The 19104-nt window shown below is 38.7% G+C and overlaps 1 protein-coding gene across 1 annotated transcript; it reads right to left on the minus strand.

Annotated features, from left to right (window-relative positions):
- Positions 1-1937: 1937 nt before the first annotated feature.
- Positions 1938-18708, minus strand: LOC123868745 (putative transporter svop-1). Its single transcript, XM_045911339.1, has 12 exons — positions 18664-18708; positions 11065-11168; positions 10763-10924; positions 9361-9523; positions 8249-8370; positions 6700-6926; positions 6461-6609; positions 5738-5843; positions 5105-5292; positions 4314-4412; positions 2646-2773; positions 1938-2320 (listed from the first exon to the last, which is right to left on the minus strand). The coding sequence occupies exons 1-12, from the start codon at positions 18675-18677 to the stop codon at positions 2262-2264; spliced, it is 1521 nt and encodes a 506-aa protein (XP_045767295.1). The 5' UTR covers positions 18678-18708; the 3' UTR covers positions 1938-2261.
- Between the last annotated feature and the right edge of the window lie 396 nt (positions 18709-19104).

Below are 19104 nucleotides of genomic sequence, written 5' to 3' on the forward strand. Positions count from 1 at the left end.
GCCGTTGACATAGATTAAAAGGTCAAAGTTGGAGATTTGGCTATGTACAGCAACAGCAAATGTTTCTAATTTCGTTTCATATCAAGAGATACAAGAACCACAGAATTGAAACAAATAGAATTAGTTTTAACAGTGAATAGGAAAATATCGTGAGGAAACATGTGTGACATGAGTGCATGCCTGAAGTTTTCAAATATGTTTTTTTTAACAATTAAGGCACGAGCTGACTGCAGTCACATAAAATTGTAGCTGCCAATGCAGCCTAAGGTGGAGCGCGCCAGTATAGAAGATGCCTCTGCGTTCTTAATTTGAAAGTCCCTATATTGTAGCTGGAGGGAAAACGAAAGCCGGAGCGGATAACCTGTTTTACAGGCACTATGCGGAACCCTAAAAATATATGTTTAAGCTCTAAAAGGGTTCAATTGTATTATTATATAAACATGTGACGACCTTGAAAGTAACCTGTCGCATACAGTACAAAGGCTAAATATTTCCTAGTTTTTTATTCCTATTTAGCATAAAACAAAATATGACTATTCTAAATCAGGCTGATCAATTTTTTACACTGAATTGTTTGTATTATAAAAAGGTGTTTCAATCATATCTATCTATATTGGTGTAAACACCAAAAATTCCAAAGTTCATATTAGGTACCTAAATGGCGTTTTTACTATCTTTATATAGGTACTTAATAATTATTTTCACGAAGAATGTTTATTTATGTATCTATTAGGTACAATAAAACTTTCTGTGTAAGAGCTAGTCCGCACAGCGAATAAAAATCGCGCGTTTTTCTTCCGCAAATATATTGTGACATTTGCAATCATATTATAGAGATGCGCGCACTGCGATTTAAAATTCTGATAAAAGTATGGAGTTGCATGGATTTGTATGGTGGTCGTCGCATTCGCAGTGCGGGCAGGTGAAATTCCGTACGCGAAAAATAAATCGCGCTAATCAAATTCGCACGGAATAAAAATCTTTGATTGCGATATTAAATTCGCACGAAAATTTTGTGCAGTATGGAGTTGTATGGAATTTTATGTTGGTCGCCACATTCGCAGTGCGGGCAGGTGAAATTCCAAACGCGGTAGATAAATCGCGCGAATAAAAGTCGCTGTGTGGACTAGGCCTTACTTACTGGATTATTTATTGGTTGTAGAACCTAAATATCGCAAAGTACAACTAATTATGCTAACTAATTCTAATTATGCTGGACCAATGACTTGAAGAAGGTGTCGGGGAGCGGGTGGATGAGGAAGGCGCAGGACCGTGTTTGGTGGCGCGCTCTTGGAAAGGCCTATGTCCAGCTGTGGACGCTTACAGGCTGATGGAATGGAATGGAAAAACTAATTATTCTGCGTTATGCTATTCATGCTGAAAGACGGAAATAGTTTGCAATCGAATAAAACACCTTTGTACCAAAATAAGTAATTTATTTTCGTAGATCCACTATACTTACCTAGTACAGTCACTTAATATTATGCCAATTCCTCACTCGCGCGTAAATCGCGACGCGAAAGCCCGTGAACGTAGTGCTGTCGACTGCTTCCCGAAAAACGCATTAAACTAACCACAAAAATGCACTAGAATTATTAGATAAGTGCTAATTTTGTTTAAAAAAAAGCACTAAATCGTTGAAAATAAAATTAACTCGACGATCTTTTTAAAAAAATATAATTCGGATATAGTGTGTTATTCACTATTGAAATGGTAAACGATATTCCTATCAGGTAGTTAAACATGACAATGCCAGTGATAGGGCCCACAATGCTATTAGCAACAACTATTTGTATGCTCCAGTAAAGGAGTGTTTTAGCCTCGCCTCTCATGAAAAGTGTCGAATTTGAGTTGTTCCCTTTTTATTAGAGACACACAATATAGGAGAGTTAAGAGTAAAATAAATCTCTGTATGATCAGTGACGTCAGTAGTTTTTTTAATGAAAAGAATACTCATTAGGCAGTAAAATCAAAGTATAAGAGCTGAAATATAAAAAAAATTATGTCTACTGCCGAAAGGAAGTAAGTTGGGAAAATTGCGTGGACGGAGCAAAATAATAAGTGAGGTCGTTGATTCGCGCCGTTCACGGAGCGTTCCCGGACCTTCGGGCCGCGATTTGCGCGCGAGTGTAGAGCGGGCATTACAACAAACTTTTCTTAAATACAAATAAATGCATTGTGTATAAAATAAAGCTAATATTCACATGATTTACTATTAGTTTCAGTCAGAGTATTAAAAAGTAGCATATAAAAGTAGTTCATCATCCAACTTTGCTCGCCGGCTGGTCTCGCGGTAGTAGAAAGCTCAGGCCTGCGCACACTGAAAATAAATACCTAAGTTAAAAACACATTTACCGTAGGTACTATCAGCTTGTAAAAACGGACAAGTGCGAGTCAGACTCGCACACCTCAGGTTCCGTACTACAGTCGTATTTTTTGCACGATAAATCAAAAACTATTATGCATAAAAATAAATAAAAATCTGTTTTAGAATTACCAGGTAAAGCCCTTTCATATGATACATGGGGTGGGAATTGGTTTAGTCTACGCGGACGAAGTCGCGGGCACTACCTAGTTTCCCCATAAATAATTATATGGGTTTTCATAGTTGGTATAGATTTCACAATATGATAAAATATTCTTACAGAACAGAAGCGCCGCGAATCCGTAGAACGTGGCAGTGCAGGCTCCAGCCAAGAAGATGCCAGCAGCGTTGGCGCCCGTCACCGAACCCAGGCGTCCAAACATCAGCACGGCGCCAACTGCCGTGCCTCTGGGGAAAGAGAACAATAAGATGAACTTCGGTTCTGTTCGGTTCTACCTGCCTTTGTTTCCGCTGGTGAAAATGCAGTTATCCCGCCCATATGCGGGTCTGTGGGACTCACTAGGCATGCATTTGATGCAGCATTCTACAGTATACCCTCTAAAAAGCCCAGCGGTACCGTCCGCGTCAGGTATGCCTCTTTTTGATTCAAATAAACTTTTACAAGTGCTTTTGAATCTTCAAATAATTTACCACTGGTTCGGAATGCCGTATGGGACTGAGACGTCCCGACTTTGAACCGGCACAGGTGGTTTACCTCCAATTTCTAGTGCAGGAGAAGATGAGCATAATGTCTTCTTCTTCTCCCCTGTTTTCGTCAGAGACCACAGGAACCGTCGGGAAATGATTTGGAGCCACTTCCCATCCAATTCCAACTCCCTTTACGGCGTGCCTTACGTATTAGCGCCCACGCAGTGTTCAATAAGCACTTCAAACAAAACCCGCCTAGTAGGAGTCGGACTCGTACACAAGGGGTTCCGTACCATTCTACTAGACTATATACTTTTTAAGCATGGCGGCCAGTTTGAAAATTATTAGTTGTTATTGCGGCAATAGAATATACTTACACACTCTGTGAAAATTTTAAGTCTCTACCTATTACGGTTCATGATATACAAGCCCGCTGACAGACAGACAGACAGACGGACGGAGAGTGAAGACTTAGTCTTTTAGTAATTATTTAATTAAAAATTGGGTAAGTAAAAGTTATTGGGTATTTTTCTAAACGCATATTATTTTGTTAAAAACCGTTATCTTTGACGCCATAAAGATTGTAGCATATTTAGTTTACTTCATTATTATCATAATAACAACGTTAGCAAATATTTAGTCTTCGCAGCTAACTAGTAGGGAAACCCCAAATCTCTGTTATAAATTAATCTCGCACGCTGTTGACATTGTAAAATATACCCCGCGAATTTATTTACTATAGATTATTATTTTAAATCTTGAAATAACATTATGTAATATCACTGTTTACCCACTTTTCTGGTGTTTTTCCATTTTAAGAAAAAATAAACTTTCACGATACTAAGATTTTTTTTCTTGCGTACCTACCTACCCAATTTTCTTTAATGAAAATTATTATTTATAGTTGATTTTACAATGAAGTCGACAATTTCTATAGACTTTAATAATAGTAATATTAATGTATTTCAATGATCAAGTCAACTACGGTGGTTTGGGTACGATAATATTATAGGTATTCGTTTTTTTTGCCCTAATGTTCTTTGTCCAAGGATTAATTAAAATTATTTTTAACACTTTTTTATTCCTAATACCTAACTACTCTCCATTCTGGACTTTTAACTTCAAAGGTCTCATATTTGGCTTAACGAAAATTTTTATAGAAAATTTTATTGGTCTTGATTTGTTCTAAATTTTTTTCGGACATGATTACTGTTTTACTAACTGACTGAGTTATACCTACTTGGCAGGTAATAGGGGCTTTTTCGTTACACTCGAATTTTGCATGGATTGTCGCCATTACCTTAAACTAGTAGGGAAGAGTTGCACGGTGTAGGCGCAGAGAGGACCAATGCCAAGCGCAGTTATCTGAAGAGCTGACATCGATATCCCGGCGATGATCCTGTAACGATTGACAGCAAGGTAGTTAGTTTAAGTACTGTAAGGTATATTTTATAACTATTCCGATTTAATTTGATAGTGGTTAAAGGCCGGAACACATTACAGCGGTGCTGCGCTGCATTGCATAGCGCGGCACAAAACGTCAAAATATCACTCGTATGTTGCATAATATCGCACTAGAACTTGTCCCTTGCCGGCCGTCATGTTGGCACCATTGTTTGTTTTATTTATTCCTTACAACTTTAGGTTTATTTTTGTGTGATTGGCAATGAGGCCAACATAACGTCAGGGGAGTCAACGTATAGTGAACGGTCACACTAATATTATAAAGGCGAAAGTCTGTATGTGTGTGTGTGTGTGTGTGTATGTTTGTTACTCCTTCACGCTAAAACCACTCGACGGATTTGGCTGGAATTTGGAAAACCAAAGAGTTCCCACGGGATTTCGAAAAACCTAAATCCACGCGGACGAAGTCGCGGGCGTCAGCTAGTAGAGAATATTTTGACGCGAAGCCGTGCAGCTGATGCGGTCCGGCCTTAAGTTGGATATCCTATGGCAACGTGAAAACTGCTTTTTGATACCAAAACCACACCATCGTCTAATTAGAAAACGTCATTATAGTTCATTATAGTCATTAGATGCCTTGATTACTTGAACAATGATCCAGATCATCGCGGTGATCTGGAACCCCACCTGTTGCTCGTGAGAGCGGACACGAGGCAGTTGGCGCCGACGGCAGCGTACATGCCGACCAGCAAAGCCTTCTTGCTGAGCGGGCTGAGGCTGAGCAGCAGCACCAGCACGCCGTAGACCACTGACGTCACCGCGGTGATCTGGAACGTGTCGTAGGAGATGCTGTCCGAACAGGTTGCGTCAGCGGTCTAAAAGAGAGGAAATAAGGATATTATTTTTACTGCTGTAGTACCTATCTGATTTGAATAGTGGTGTTGGAAAGCCACCACCAGCATCACCAAACTTAGTTCACATCATCAGCTGTTTTGGAAAGGAATTCAATAAGCTAAAGCTAATCCAAAAAAAATTAAATGATCTTCTTAGTAAGTTTCCCTCGCATTTCTAATAGAATTTGGCTGGTCTAATAAAGTTATCTTCTTGAAATATCTCGATCCTTTTAAGATCTAGATTTTTGTTTTTGTAAAATGCCGCTGACTGATTACGTAATGTGTGCAACAAAAATAAAAACTGACCTAGATGATCGAGCACATTAGATAATTCTAGAACTATCGTACATTTAATAATTAAGTATAACGTCGTGTGAAATGAATGTATTGCATTGATTTTAATTGGCAAAGTGAGAAGATTCCTTACTTGGTTTTCAGGTTGGTTCATCAACATACAAATCGTGGCAGGTTGGTTTGACTGAGTCATCACCTTGTTTATCGTGTTGGGAGCGAACAAGAATAGCCCGTTCAATCTGTAATGTAATAATGGACATACTTAGAGTTCTCATTATCATCTCAATCCATCGCCAGCCCATTTGTCCACAACACATACAGGTCCCTCTCGGAATGAGAATGAGAAGGATTTAGGGCATTGTTTACCTGGCTAAAGGTGGATTGGCAGAATTCACACACCTCTGAAAATATTATGGAGAACTCAGCTCTGGCATACAGGTTTCCTCACAATGTTTTCCTTCACCGATAAAGCAAGTTATAATAAGTTCTCTTACTGTGGATTAAAATTTTCAATTACTCTACGTACAAAAGTTAACTGCATCAATCAATGCTAAATTCCTAATTAGTGTTCTGTTTGATTGAGTATGTTCATGTTTTAGCTCAACGATACATGAAATGATATTTAAAGAATACGAAATTGTTGTAGAAAATAAGCCGTTTCACTAATAATATGCCGGAAACCGTGAAATAAGTTTGAAAAAATCTAAAATCAGGATTCCCCTCTCTCTTCTGCGTCACATGTATCTCAGCCAATAGTAAGAGAGTATCAGCCAATCAGAGGTCATTGCAATCATCATACTATAATAGCTGTCGAACTAGGAGGTGCCAGGTCCTGATATACAGCAGCGTTACTCACAAGGAAAACAAGCCGAACATCAAGAAGCCAGCCAATATGAGCCACTTCAAATGCGGTGGTCGCAGCAACGCCCACGTTGTCTGACTGCCACCACTCGCTGCACACTCACTGTCCACTGATTTGTCTTCTTCACTCTGCAGTGATGTAACCTGGAAAAGAATCATATTTTTTTCAAATATAATATACTTATCTCAAAGTTTGTTATTTTACTTTTAACTTATTCTAAGTTACGAACTCACACAATAGGTATTCTTCTCGCATCTGCTATTGAAAGAAAAGATATGCCTTAGCACTTCCAAAGCTTCGCCCGGTTTGCCCTTGGTCATCAGGAACTTGGGGCTCTCCTTGGCCTGTGTCAACCACGCTGCAGCGAGGATGAGAGGAGTAGCGTACACTGAGGTCAGGACCCTCCAGGGTTGAAGACCCAGGGTCTGCCAGTTGATGGATAGCACGCCCCAGGCAAAAACTGAAAGTTAATGCAGCGGATATTATAGTGCACGAGTGTGTACGCAAATACAGATGAAATCTCTATTCCCTCACTCTTATAGTCCGATGGGACTAAAATGTGATACGACTGAAAAGAGATCTAAGAGATTTTGTTCATCCTGTAAGTTTTCTTGATAGTAAAATGTTGTGCTTTCATCCTCATTCACTCACACGCGCCTAAACTAACAGGGCTAAATTATCCCTTTCCTAATACTGCCTGCGGATAATGATAGCGTTTGATTTTGTTGTGGGCTCTTCTAAAACCCGGGTGCGTTTGGAACTCTCGTAGCTTTAGTTTTAAGTTTATGTAATTAATCACAACTAGGTATAATCATCTTACAAATCTAACAATTTTGACCATCAAAAAGAGTACACTTATAGAAGTAGCTGTACCTACTTTGGTAAATGATTTGAGTTTTAGTTTAAGTTTGAGTTTGAACCTATCAATTTAGCCCGTAGTCTAATAAAAAATAAAAATTTGTTTATTAATCGTTATTAATAAAAAATTTAATCCTTCATCATCCAGAAAAATTATTAGATCCATCTTGTACATGACGTTCATGTAATTTTATCTCCCTGGATCAAAATTATCTGCACTTGGCTTCGATTAAAAAACCGTCAGTTTTAATAAAATCAACTGTCTGCCCGTCTCTTTCAATTAAGCCAACAAATTTGCGGCTGCTTTTTTAACTGTCCTGAAATTTTTAAATTAAATTTTGTTCGTACATTACGAACGTAACTAATTATTTCTTAACGAAAATCTTGAGCGAGCAGGCTTGATGATATTATAACTTTTTTTAACAAATCCTTTTGTATCTACTAGATTTGCTAGCGAAGCGAGCTTGAAAATTTTCTTTAATTTTACTGGTGGATTAATACGATTATTATTTTATTTTAAGGGTACCGTATGCCCAGGGAAAAAAGGAATCCTTATATAGGATGACTTCGTTGTGTGTCTGTCGTGTCCGTCAAGGCCTGTCAAGGGAATCGAAACCTACAGGATGCTTCCCGCTGACCTAGAATCATGAAACTGAACTTAAAATACAAAAACGGAACAGAAAATTAATTAGCTCCTGTAACCTATAATATTGAATTTGCTTTCTTTTATATTTATTGTTTTCCAAAAAAAAATTGGCAAAATCAGGAAACCGTTTTGTGGTTACATGAAAAAAAAAGGTTTACTTATTTCTTCCTTCCTTCTGGCATAGAACATAGCTCTGGCATAGAACCGGTCAATGCCAGAGCAACATTTTTAACATTGTGGCGTGCCACAGGCGACAAAGAAGAAGAAGGCAAACTTACTAGGACACAATGAAGCAATCAGCATCAGCAGAGCATTGCATATCAACACCGCGAGATCTCTCTTCGCCCTCGGCATCAGCTCTCCCGCGTACGCGAAGCCCAGGGACGAAGGGCAGGAAAGACTGAAAACTAACTTGCTTTAAGGTATCACATCAGCGCTTTTTTACGACTGCTGCAATGCTGCATTTTTAAACTACTGCGACTTTTAAAATGCTGAAGCATTTGTATCTGATGAAACAGACTAGCCTAACTATTAAGGTTCTCTATCTCTTAAAAGAAAGACATGCAACCTAACTTGTATATACAGTATCTAGTAATGACACTTGCATCGTTTGTTTTGTTGTTTTCTATCACACTTTTTTTTAATTAGTCTAATTGTAAGAGAATTTGGTTGGAGAATTTTGTTAAAAAACCCAAAAATATTCATAACTTTTAGGGCAATTTAAATATGGCCATGCTGTAGAAGAAAAAATGTTTTGTTGGAAATGACCTCTTCTATCTCCCTATTGCGTTTGATCCACGACTTATTGGACACCCTGTATATAACATAGCTGTTTTTTTCCTTTATTTATTTTGGGACTTTTATTTCTAATACACGTGTATTTAGAAATAAAAGTCCCTAAAAAAATAATAATAATAGCTCGTCAGCCCTATCATAATCTAAGTAAGTACCTACATGAAATCAAAACAAGAAATTCAACCTAACAATATAATCGAACAAAAAGAAAAAGAAAATAAAAATCATACAGTCTTCAAGAAATAAGGCTTAGCGGTTATGATGTCCACCTCTTTAATCGAAAGGTCAGGGATTTAATTCTGGGCACGCCTATAACCTCTAACGTTTCGGAGTCATATTAATTATTATTATATGCGTTTTAGGCAATTAAATATCACTTGTTTTAGCGGTGAGAGAAAACGTCGTGCGGAAACCTGCATGCCTGCATGACCAGCGCTGAGGACTTTGGCCTAAACCCTTCTCATTCTGAGAGGAGACCCGTCCTCAGTAGTGAGCCGGTGATGGGCTGACCATGATGATATTAATTATGGAGTAGGTAATGGGCTGAGCATGATGATATTAAGTATAAGATAGGTATTATAATATAGGTACTTACAACAGGGAACCAGCAAACTTGCACAACGCAAAGCTCAGCAGGTTGGGCATGAAGGAAGCCAGCAGCGCGATGACTCCAGCCACGGCGGTGGAGAACAGTAGAACTGGCTTCCTGCCGAAGGTGTCTGCCGCACGACCCCAGAACGGCGCCGTCAGTATCACTCCTGGAATATTCATAAAATTCATTTACAATACTTCACCTGGTTTGCCCTTAGTCATCAGGAATTTGAGACTCTCCTGGCCTGCGTCAGAATGAGAGGAGTTGCGTAGACTGAGGTTAGGACCCTTTAAGGTTTGAGACTCAGGGTGTGCTGGTTGTAGGATTGTGAGATTTCTTTGTTTAGGTCTATTGTTTCAATCAAATTTTCCAGGTTCAGCAAAACATTTTCATCTGACAACCTCCCTGACGCAATGATGAGCGCTCTGGTTTAATAAGAGATCCAGGGTTTGATTTCCGGCAGGGGTACCTGCCTAAGTGAGAAACTTAATACTGGTTAGTTATTAGGGTTCCGTACCTTAAAAGGAAAAACGGAACCCTTATAGGAAAATCGTGAATTTGTGGTTACATGAGCGAAGCGAAAATTGTATGTCTATGGTTACATCATAAAAAAATATTAAAATGTGTTTAAGTTTTGAAGGTAAGAAAACTATACCATGTGGCGGGTGTATCACATGAAAGGGCTTTACATGTACATTCTAAAACAGATTTTTTATTTATTTTTATGCATAATAGTTTTTGATTTATCGTGCAAAATGTCGGAAAAAATACCCGAGTACGAACCCTCGGTGTGCGAGTCTGACTCGCACTTAGCTGGTTTTTTTTAATTGCCTCCGCTTTGGTCTGGTGGAAGACATTGGCCGAGGCTATAACGCCAGGTTTCTTGCTTATAAGACGACTTCCCTGGCACAGTGGTGAGCGCTGTGGTCTTATAAATGAGAAGCTCTAGGTTCGATTCCCGGTAGGGGCAATCTGGGAATTTATAATTCCAGGAAAGGTCGCAGTCAACAGATCAGAAAGATCAGAGCAGAAAATACCTTAGCATAATATGAATAACTTATTTCATATTAAGTACAATTAGGTATCCGTTTATTTGGGATTCATCTGATTCAAATCACACTAATATTATAAAGGCGAAAGTTTGTATGTGTGTGTGTGTGTGTGTGTGTGTGTGTGTATGTTTGTTACTCCTTTACGCAAAAACTACTGGACGGATTTGGCTGAAATTTGGAATGGAGATAGATAATATGCTGGATTAGCACATAGGCTACTTTTTATCCCGGAAAATCAAAGAGTTCCCACGGGATTTCAAAAAACCTAAATCCACGCGGGCGAAGTCGCGGGCATCGGCTAGTGACAAATAAACGGAGAAAATATTAGGCCTTGTAATTTTTTTTTATCATACCTATATTAGGGATGGACGTAATAATTCCTCGCAAATGATCAGGTATATCCAAATTGCAGGCAGCGGCTGGTAAGATAAAGGAGGAGCCAATCATCTCTAGCATGGCCGCACCAAGTATGATCACCATCAAAGCACAGTGAAAAATCTGATATCTTCCGACGCCTGTGAAAATAAAATAGCAGTTTTGTACACAGTACATTGCGCCTGAAGAAATAGTTATAGCAATAGGAGTATGAATAAATTTGCGGACGAAAAAATTCGAGTTTTTTTAACGCTTCCATAATTTAGTGAAGTGAACTCACCACAAAGTTCTAAAGCTCTCTCCAAGTCAACCTCCATATTAATGTCCAACTTGTCAATGGGAACTTGCTGTAGGGGGAGGTCATCTTTGCCTTTTTTCATGTTGCTGCAAAAAACCTTTAAAAAATTACAACCAATAAATCAAAGGTTACGTTTATTGATAACAATCATCATAATCGTCGCAACCCATCGCCTAGTCCGCTACTGAGTTCGGATCTCCTCTTAGAATGAGAAGGGTTTAGGCCACTGTCCATCGTAGAGAGAGCCAGCGAGTGCCAGACCTTCGTTACTTTATAAAAGCTGAAAGTTTCTCTGCGTAGTGTTCCCATTAAAGGGAGGCATGATCAGCGACTATGAAGTTTGGATCAGGGTGGCTTTGGTAGATAACAGTTAATAAAGGTGTAAAAATATTACGTCGAAGTATAAAGTTATACCTAGTAGTAGTTATAAGTATAAAGTCAAATTTTTTCATATCTTCTTCGAAACAATATTAGAAATTACGTCATGCATTGCCAGACACTGGCATCGTTGCAACTCCTTGCAAGTCTTTAAACTTTTAAACTGGGTTGCCATATCCGGAATGAGTACCTATCCTATAGAAATGATTACCGAAGCACAACTTATTATAACTATTATTATTATCACAACGCACCGTAATATAAAGAATCTTGCAAATGGCAAAACATTTGAGAATTGATCGATTTAGAAGCATTTATGTTTGCTCCGATATGAACAATGGTCTAATTGCTAAGCAAAGAAACATCTTAGCGGTTTTTCACAAATGAAACCCCATGATTCACAACTTGCTAATTGGACAGCATATAAAACAGACAGCGCTTACTTACACCTCTCTGCCCGGCTAGCATGGGCAGTAGATAAAAATTATATCCCCCGATTATATCCACTGATGTCATAGAAATGCCCATGCTAAGTAAGCGCTGTGGACTTATTTTTAGGGTTCCGTATCTCAAAAGGAAAATAGAATGCTCACAAAAATTAGATAGGTAGGTAGTTCATTTAAAATGGCAATTTAATGGTTTTTCACTCTACTATAATATAATATTATAAGATCTTCACTTTTTTTAATAATTTGGTTTCACGATGATTTTTTCACTTTAACTACTATCTAGTGAGAATCCTAAGAACAATAAATAAATAATTAGAAATGATCATAGTTATCTATCGTAAAAACAACCATAAATAATAATTAATGATCGTTACTTTAATGAATAACTAATTAATATTACCTAAGTACCTACTACTTAGACGAGTCCGGAAAAATAAATTACATAAACAAACAAAACGAAAAAGACGATTAGCAGTAATCAAATATTATTAACCCCCGACCCAAAAAGAGGGGTGTTATAAGTTTGCCGTGTGTATCTGTGTATCTGTATATCTGTGTATCTGTGTATCTGTATATCTGTGTATCTGTGTATCCGTCTGTGGCATCGTAGCTCCTAAACTAATGAACCGATTTTAGTTTAGTTTTTTTGTTTAAAAGGAGGCTTGATCGAGAGTGTTCTTAGCTATTATACTAATCCAAAAAAATCGGTTCAGCTGTTTGAAAGTTATCAGCTCTTTTCTAGTTATTGTAATCTTCACTTGTCGGGGGTGTTATAAATTTTTTATTTACACTTTTTTAAAATTACTGTTTACATAATTATTGTTTTAAAAAGTTAAAAATATTATTAATTTTGAGACAAGATTCAAGTTAGTGAAGCAAACAAAGCCTAATGAGTCATGATGAAAGTCATCATCATTGTGAACCAATAGATGTCCACAGCTGGACATAAGTCTCTTGCAGGGACTTCCACCGCCACTTTCTTACACCGCCGCGCTGCCTGAATTCAGCGGCTCCCTGCGACTCGTTTGATGTCCAAGCAGGTATGTGCTGTGCTTTTGCCACTTCAGCGACATAAAGTATACGGCCCGGATATATTTTATACATTTCCTGAATGTTTTAGGTATTCATTTAGAATAATCACCGAGGTATTCTATAGAATGCCCAGGTATCCTATACAATATTACAATAAGACAGCCATAGTCTGAGATTAATGATTGAAAAATTACCTTAAAACCTCAGAACAATGTGCTTCCAACAGTTAATTAATTTTAATTTCTCAATCAAATAACTCAATGTTTACTATACAATTCAAACACAACGCATCGATCTCATAGCACTCACTCGGAAAGATGTGTAAACAACAATAATAATAAAATAACTGATACGTTCCAATTTCTCCGCCGCCTACTCTCTCCTTTCTCGAGGAGCCATGACCCTGTTCAGCTATCTATATCACACATAACATAGTAAAAGTGAAGTCAGGGGCGTCTGTAGGTACACAAAAATAAAATTTCCTCATTCTCATTTCAAGGACTTTCGGGCACGTAGTTTTGTTTTTCTTAATCAAGAATTTGATGCGCGCGTTGAGCAGCTTGGGCCAGAAAATGGCATTTTTCTCATTTCTGGAATACTGTACGAACATCACGTGTAGAATGTATATGCATAAACAGTTGTAAGCCCGACTATGGTGTTTCGAACCTTATAAAAAAGGATCCCGGATGGGTTCGAAACTAGTCGGGCTTACATCGCCTATACGTGAGTATAGCCGTAACAACCTATACTTATAATCGCCATTTTTGCGTCAAATTTTTAAGCCTCCAAATGCACGGACGAACAAATTACTGGCGGGTCAAATAGCCGCCTTCAGAGTGAAGCTAGTTATTCCTGTGGCCTGTGGCTATACGATGCGTTGCGTTGGCGGTGTGCTGCGTCATCCTATACAGAAATCACTGTACATATCACAGGATGCGTTAGGAGGGACGTCTTGTGACGCCGCACCGCACGCGTAATGGATTTAGGACCAGAGAGACGAAGCGGAAAGGAGTGGTGCGATAGTACCTACACCATACTTTCCGCCGGAGGGGCAATCCGGCACCATGTGGCACCCGTGTGGCACCCAATACTTAAATCCACAGCGGGCAACGCATCGTATGACCTCAGTCTAGACTGCAAGCTATTTTCTCGTCTAGTTCTCCTACGGATCTCCTCATATCTGATTCGATCATGTAGACTGTAGAGAAACACTCACAGTAAAGTCACTTTCTGTAATTTTTTTCCAATGGGTAGGAAAGAAAAAAAAAGCGTTTATTTGGAACCACAGACTTGTAAAGGATTTTTTTTTAAATAAAATAGCGAGCAAACGAGCAGGCGGGGCACCTGATGTGAAGTGATTACCGCCGCCCATGATCATTTGCAGCACCAGAGGTACCGGCCGATGCCTTTCAGGAATTTGTTGGTCCGCCCCTTGAATAACCCCACGTTGCGTTGCGAAAACAAGGTGCGTTGTTTCCGCAATGTTTCTTGCAGGATTCCTTTTAGGGGCATCTCACTGGCGTAGGTATTGCTATGGAAGTTACTAGAATTTTTTTTGAGATAACTATAAAAATAAATTTGAAAAATGGCAGACAAAGTGGCTTCCATCATCGTAGTTAATAATGTTCTAGTAAATATTTTTTGCTAATTAATTACTTATTTATTGCGAGGAATAAAAATAACAAAACTTTAATCAATTTATTGTTCGAAATGGTTCCGCAGATATTTAGTTATAAGTATTATTAAGTATCTGTTGCAAAAATTCTGAATCTACATACCTACGTTCCGAATTTTTACTAGTTACATAGCTGTTGAAAATTCAGAGTTCCTGTATGCATGTATGTACGTGAGTTTCTTTATTTCACAACAACTTCTAAATGCCTGAACTTTGGATGTGTGGAGGATCGTTAGAATCTAATACATCATACCGAGTAACACTGGCTATAGGTAAATCTCTTGAAAAAAATTCAATATGTCGCCTGCGTGGCGCTTGGGCGCTATTTACAAAAAATGTGAAAATCGCTTTTAGGCATAGGAGTCGTGATGGAGTCGTGTTTTTTTATTTTTTTTTAAATTACGACTTGTTTCTATTTCTGTTTGAAACTTGACAAGTTGTAGTATCTACTTGGCTTAGTACTTACTAAGTATTGATTAACAGGAACAGGACAGGAAAATTCGCCCAAGTAGACTCGGAGACCTCATATCACTCGGTCATATGATCTCATATAACATTGGGTGTACGGAGCCCTAAATAAATATAAATTAAAGACATTCAATTAATGGCGTAATTAGTTTCAACAATAAAGCCAGATAGCATACGCGCCCATTTGTCACAACTGATGTATTGCAATAAAAATATTCCCAGTTAGCAGAGCAATAAACTTGTACTGATATAACTGTGAGTCTAGACTCTATGTTGCGAATGTCAGTAAAGAGTAGGCACTATGGAGAAAGAGCCAGCGCGTGCCAGATATTCGTTATTTTATAAAAGCTGGGGCCCTACTACCACCGCTAAAAGTTATAATGTTTCAATATTGTTTTGATACAATCACACTAATATTATAAAGGCGAAAGTTTGTATGTGTGTGTGTGTGTGTGTGTATGTTTGTTACTCCTTCACGCAAAAACTACTGGACGGATTTGGCTGAAATTCGGAATGGAGATAGATAATATCCTGGATTAGCACATAGGCTACTTTTTATCCCGGAAAACCAAAGAGTTCCCACGGGATTTCGAAAAACCTAAATCCACGCGGACGAAGTCGCGGGCGTCAGCTAGTTTCATATAAGTTTTATATGAAAATGTCAAAACAATACATTAATAATCAAAATCAACCGGGGACCTGAGAGCTGGTAGCTACGAGTACCTTGGGTAAAGAATTAGTTGGCCATCCAAAGGGGTAATGCTGCATCTTGGATACAATCCCTCGCTGCGGTGGTCTCCATGAGGTTTTAGATTTAGTTTAGTTTATTTTAGTTTTTAATAAAAAAATAGTCTTAATTTATTTAGATTTAAGTTTATTTTATAGAATTTTCAATTACTATATTATACCTATCTAATTCTGTATGTGACTAATAAAAATAAATTATTCACAAGTTTTTGCGTAAACAAAGATAAAGATAAATAGAATATAGATCACATCGCGGAATGTTCCGCTACGATGTTCCAGCACTGATAACGTTTAAGGTGCATCTACACCTGCGCACGCGCAAGAACCATGCACATGACGAGCATCGAATACCTATGGACGCGTCACTGTCTCTGTGCGCATGTGCAAGTTGCGAATGCCTATACCATGTTCGTACTCACTTCCAAAACTCACGAATATGACGGGTTTGCCGTGGCTTGTGCAACATGCTCGCGAACCACTCGCAATCCACTCGCGGACACTTCTTCTTTTTCTTTGTTAACCCTTATTAATCCATTGTTGGACATAGGACTCACGTGCACACCAATCTTCTCGGTGTTGGACGAGCGTCCTCCAAATTTTCCCCGCAAGCTTGGTGATGTCGTCAGTCCAGCGGGATGGTTGAAACGTTATGTTCTTATTACCCGCGTTGTGATAGTCAAGTGGTTAAGACATTGGCCTTCTATTCGGGAGGTCAGGGGTTCGATCCCGGGCGCACACCTCTAATTTTTCGGAGTAATGTGAGTTTTAAGCAATTAAATATCACTTGCTTTAATGGTGAAGAATTATATTATAAGGGAACCTGCATGCCTGAGAGTTCTCTATAGTGTCTTCAAAGCCATGTGAAGTCTGGCAATTCACACTGGCGGAGTATAACCTAAAACCTTCTCTTTTCTCAGTAGGATTTGCTTTCTGAATCGGTGTTAGAGCTTTGACATATAAGTGGCACATACTGGCCTACATGATATTAAATATAATTTAATTTCATTTCATTAATCCTTCTAACTTTGAGATGTGACTCGTACTTAGTAGTGGGCCGGTGATGGATTGATCGTAATGATGATGTTGATGATGATGCGCGTTGTGTGCACGTTTCGTGCGCATGCGCAGGTGTGGATCAGCCTCAAAGTTTGCGCGTGTGTTTATTTGCACGGTTTGCCGTGGGGGGTCGACAATCTAGATGCGATAACACTATTTACATTTTATGACGCACCTACAGTTGCCGTCAGGAAAAATAAACAAGGTCAGGTAAAACCCTAGAGCAAGGCCGGCGATGGGTTGAGATGACGATGATGACTATAAGTCAAAGTCATTTATTCACAATACAATTTTACTTTTTAAATATTTTTTATGACATTCGTTAATTTTTTTGATCCAAATAGGTGAGCAGGAAGCTTGTTTGGGTTGCAACGTGTGCAGACACTTTAGCTGCATCCCACATACAGGCGACCTCGGTAGCGGGTGCAGCGGCTACCAGCGCCGAACAGGCCAAGAGGCGTAAATATAAAAAACGTCAAGAAGGGTGGAGACCTTGGGGCCGTGGGGCCCGGAGGCCTCGAGCTCTTTTTGACGAAATTTCAAAAAGGGTTATCGAGTCAACCGGGGACCCGAGAGCTGGTAGCTACCTTGGACAAAGAATTAGTTTGGCCATCCAAAGGGGCAATGCTGCCAGCATCTTGGGTGCAATGCGTCGCTGCGGTGATCTCGATGAGGCTTTAGATTTAATTTAATTTATTTTTAAGTTTTAATTAAGATTAAGTTTATTTTAAGTAATATGGAATTTTTAATTATTAAGTATAATAATGATTTGATTTTACCTTTTTGATTTTCAACTGTCGAATTGTACCTAAAATATAATCAATTACGTAAACTTAACACTAAAGATTCCAAACGAGCTTTGTTCTGAGAAGAATCCCATAACAAACTTAGCCGGGAATTATTGACCGTTTTACAAAAGCTTTGAACTTGTTGAGATACATCTCCAATTATTATTATTGTCTCCTGAGAGCTTATTATAAATGAATTGCTAAGTTTACATGGAAATGTAGATTATACATAAGAAGAAGAACCACTTACGTATACCTACGCCAGTTGATATTTTCCTCCAAAAACCATAAACGAAAAATTCAAAATTAAGTACGGATAGATAGGTACTAATAGCAAAAATCCACTACGGTCAAGAGTAGAGTAGTTTTCAAAGATTTTCAGTAAACTGAGCCATTATGCACGATGCATGGTGACCACGAAAATGCGAAAACCATAAAGCAATAAATAATATTATAATTACCTTAATACATGGTGTATTTATTACCCGGTACGCGTTACTTCCGTGAATCAACCATGATGGACAGAAGTAGTAAAAAAATCCTACTTCATTAGGATGCGGATTAGAAGGATACACACACCTTTGAGAACATTATGAAGAACTTTTAGGCATGCAGATTTTCTCACGATGTTTTCCTTCACCGTTAAAACAAGTTACCTACATTACCCCGAAATGTTAGAGGGGCGTGCCCGGTGCCTGAAATCGAACTGCAGATTCCCTGAATAGAAGGCCTAAAGTGGAATATTATAAAGGCGAAAGTTTGTATGTGTGTGTGTGTGTGTGTGTGTGTATGTTTGTTACTCCTTCACGCAATAACCACTGGACGGATTTGGCTGAAATTCGGAATGGAGATAGATAATATATATATATAATACTTTTTATTCCGGAAAATCAAAGAGTTTCCACGGGAATTTTAAAAAACCTACATCCACGCGAACGAAGTCGCGGGCATCAGCTTCCTTTATAGGTCCCAAAAACATGCTACTTACCTTTCTAATTTCATTTTGTACGAATTCTATTTTGTAGACACGTAGATACAATGGTGTTAGAGCGTAAGCACTTTTCCACTTATCAAAATTTACTGCTTCGAGGAGATCTATTCAATCCGGCGGATCTAACGGATGCTGAGGATTTCATGACTATTTGTGTGATTATTGATTAGATGAGATTAGATCAACCTATTTCCATGTCTATTATTATTAGGGTCAGCGCAGACCGTCACGTTGAGTGACGGCGAGTACAGAGTCGAGACGCGGAGAAGGCGTCGTGCAGTCGGTCGGTGGCAGGTAATGCACGGTTATTATAGAGCGAGAATCGGCTGGCTGGCTAGAGGCGCTAAAAAGCGCTCATTTTAACAATGATAAGTTCAATCGTATGTCCAAGTGAATTAACTAAGCAAAAAAAGAGTTATTTAACATCTGTCCGCGGAG

Source organism: Maniola jurtina, chromosome 10, assembly GCF_905333055.1.
Source record: "Maniola jurtina chromosome 10, ilManJurt1.1, whole genome shotgun sequence".
NCBI lineage: Eukaryota > Metazoa > Arthropoda > Insecta > Lepidoptera > Nymphalidae > Maniola > Maniola jurtina.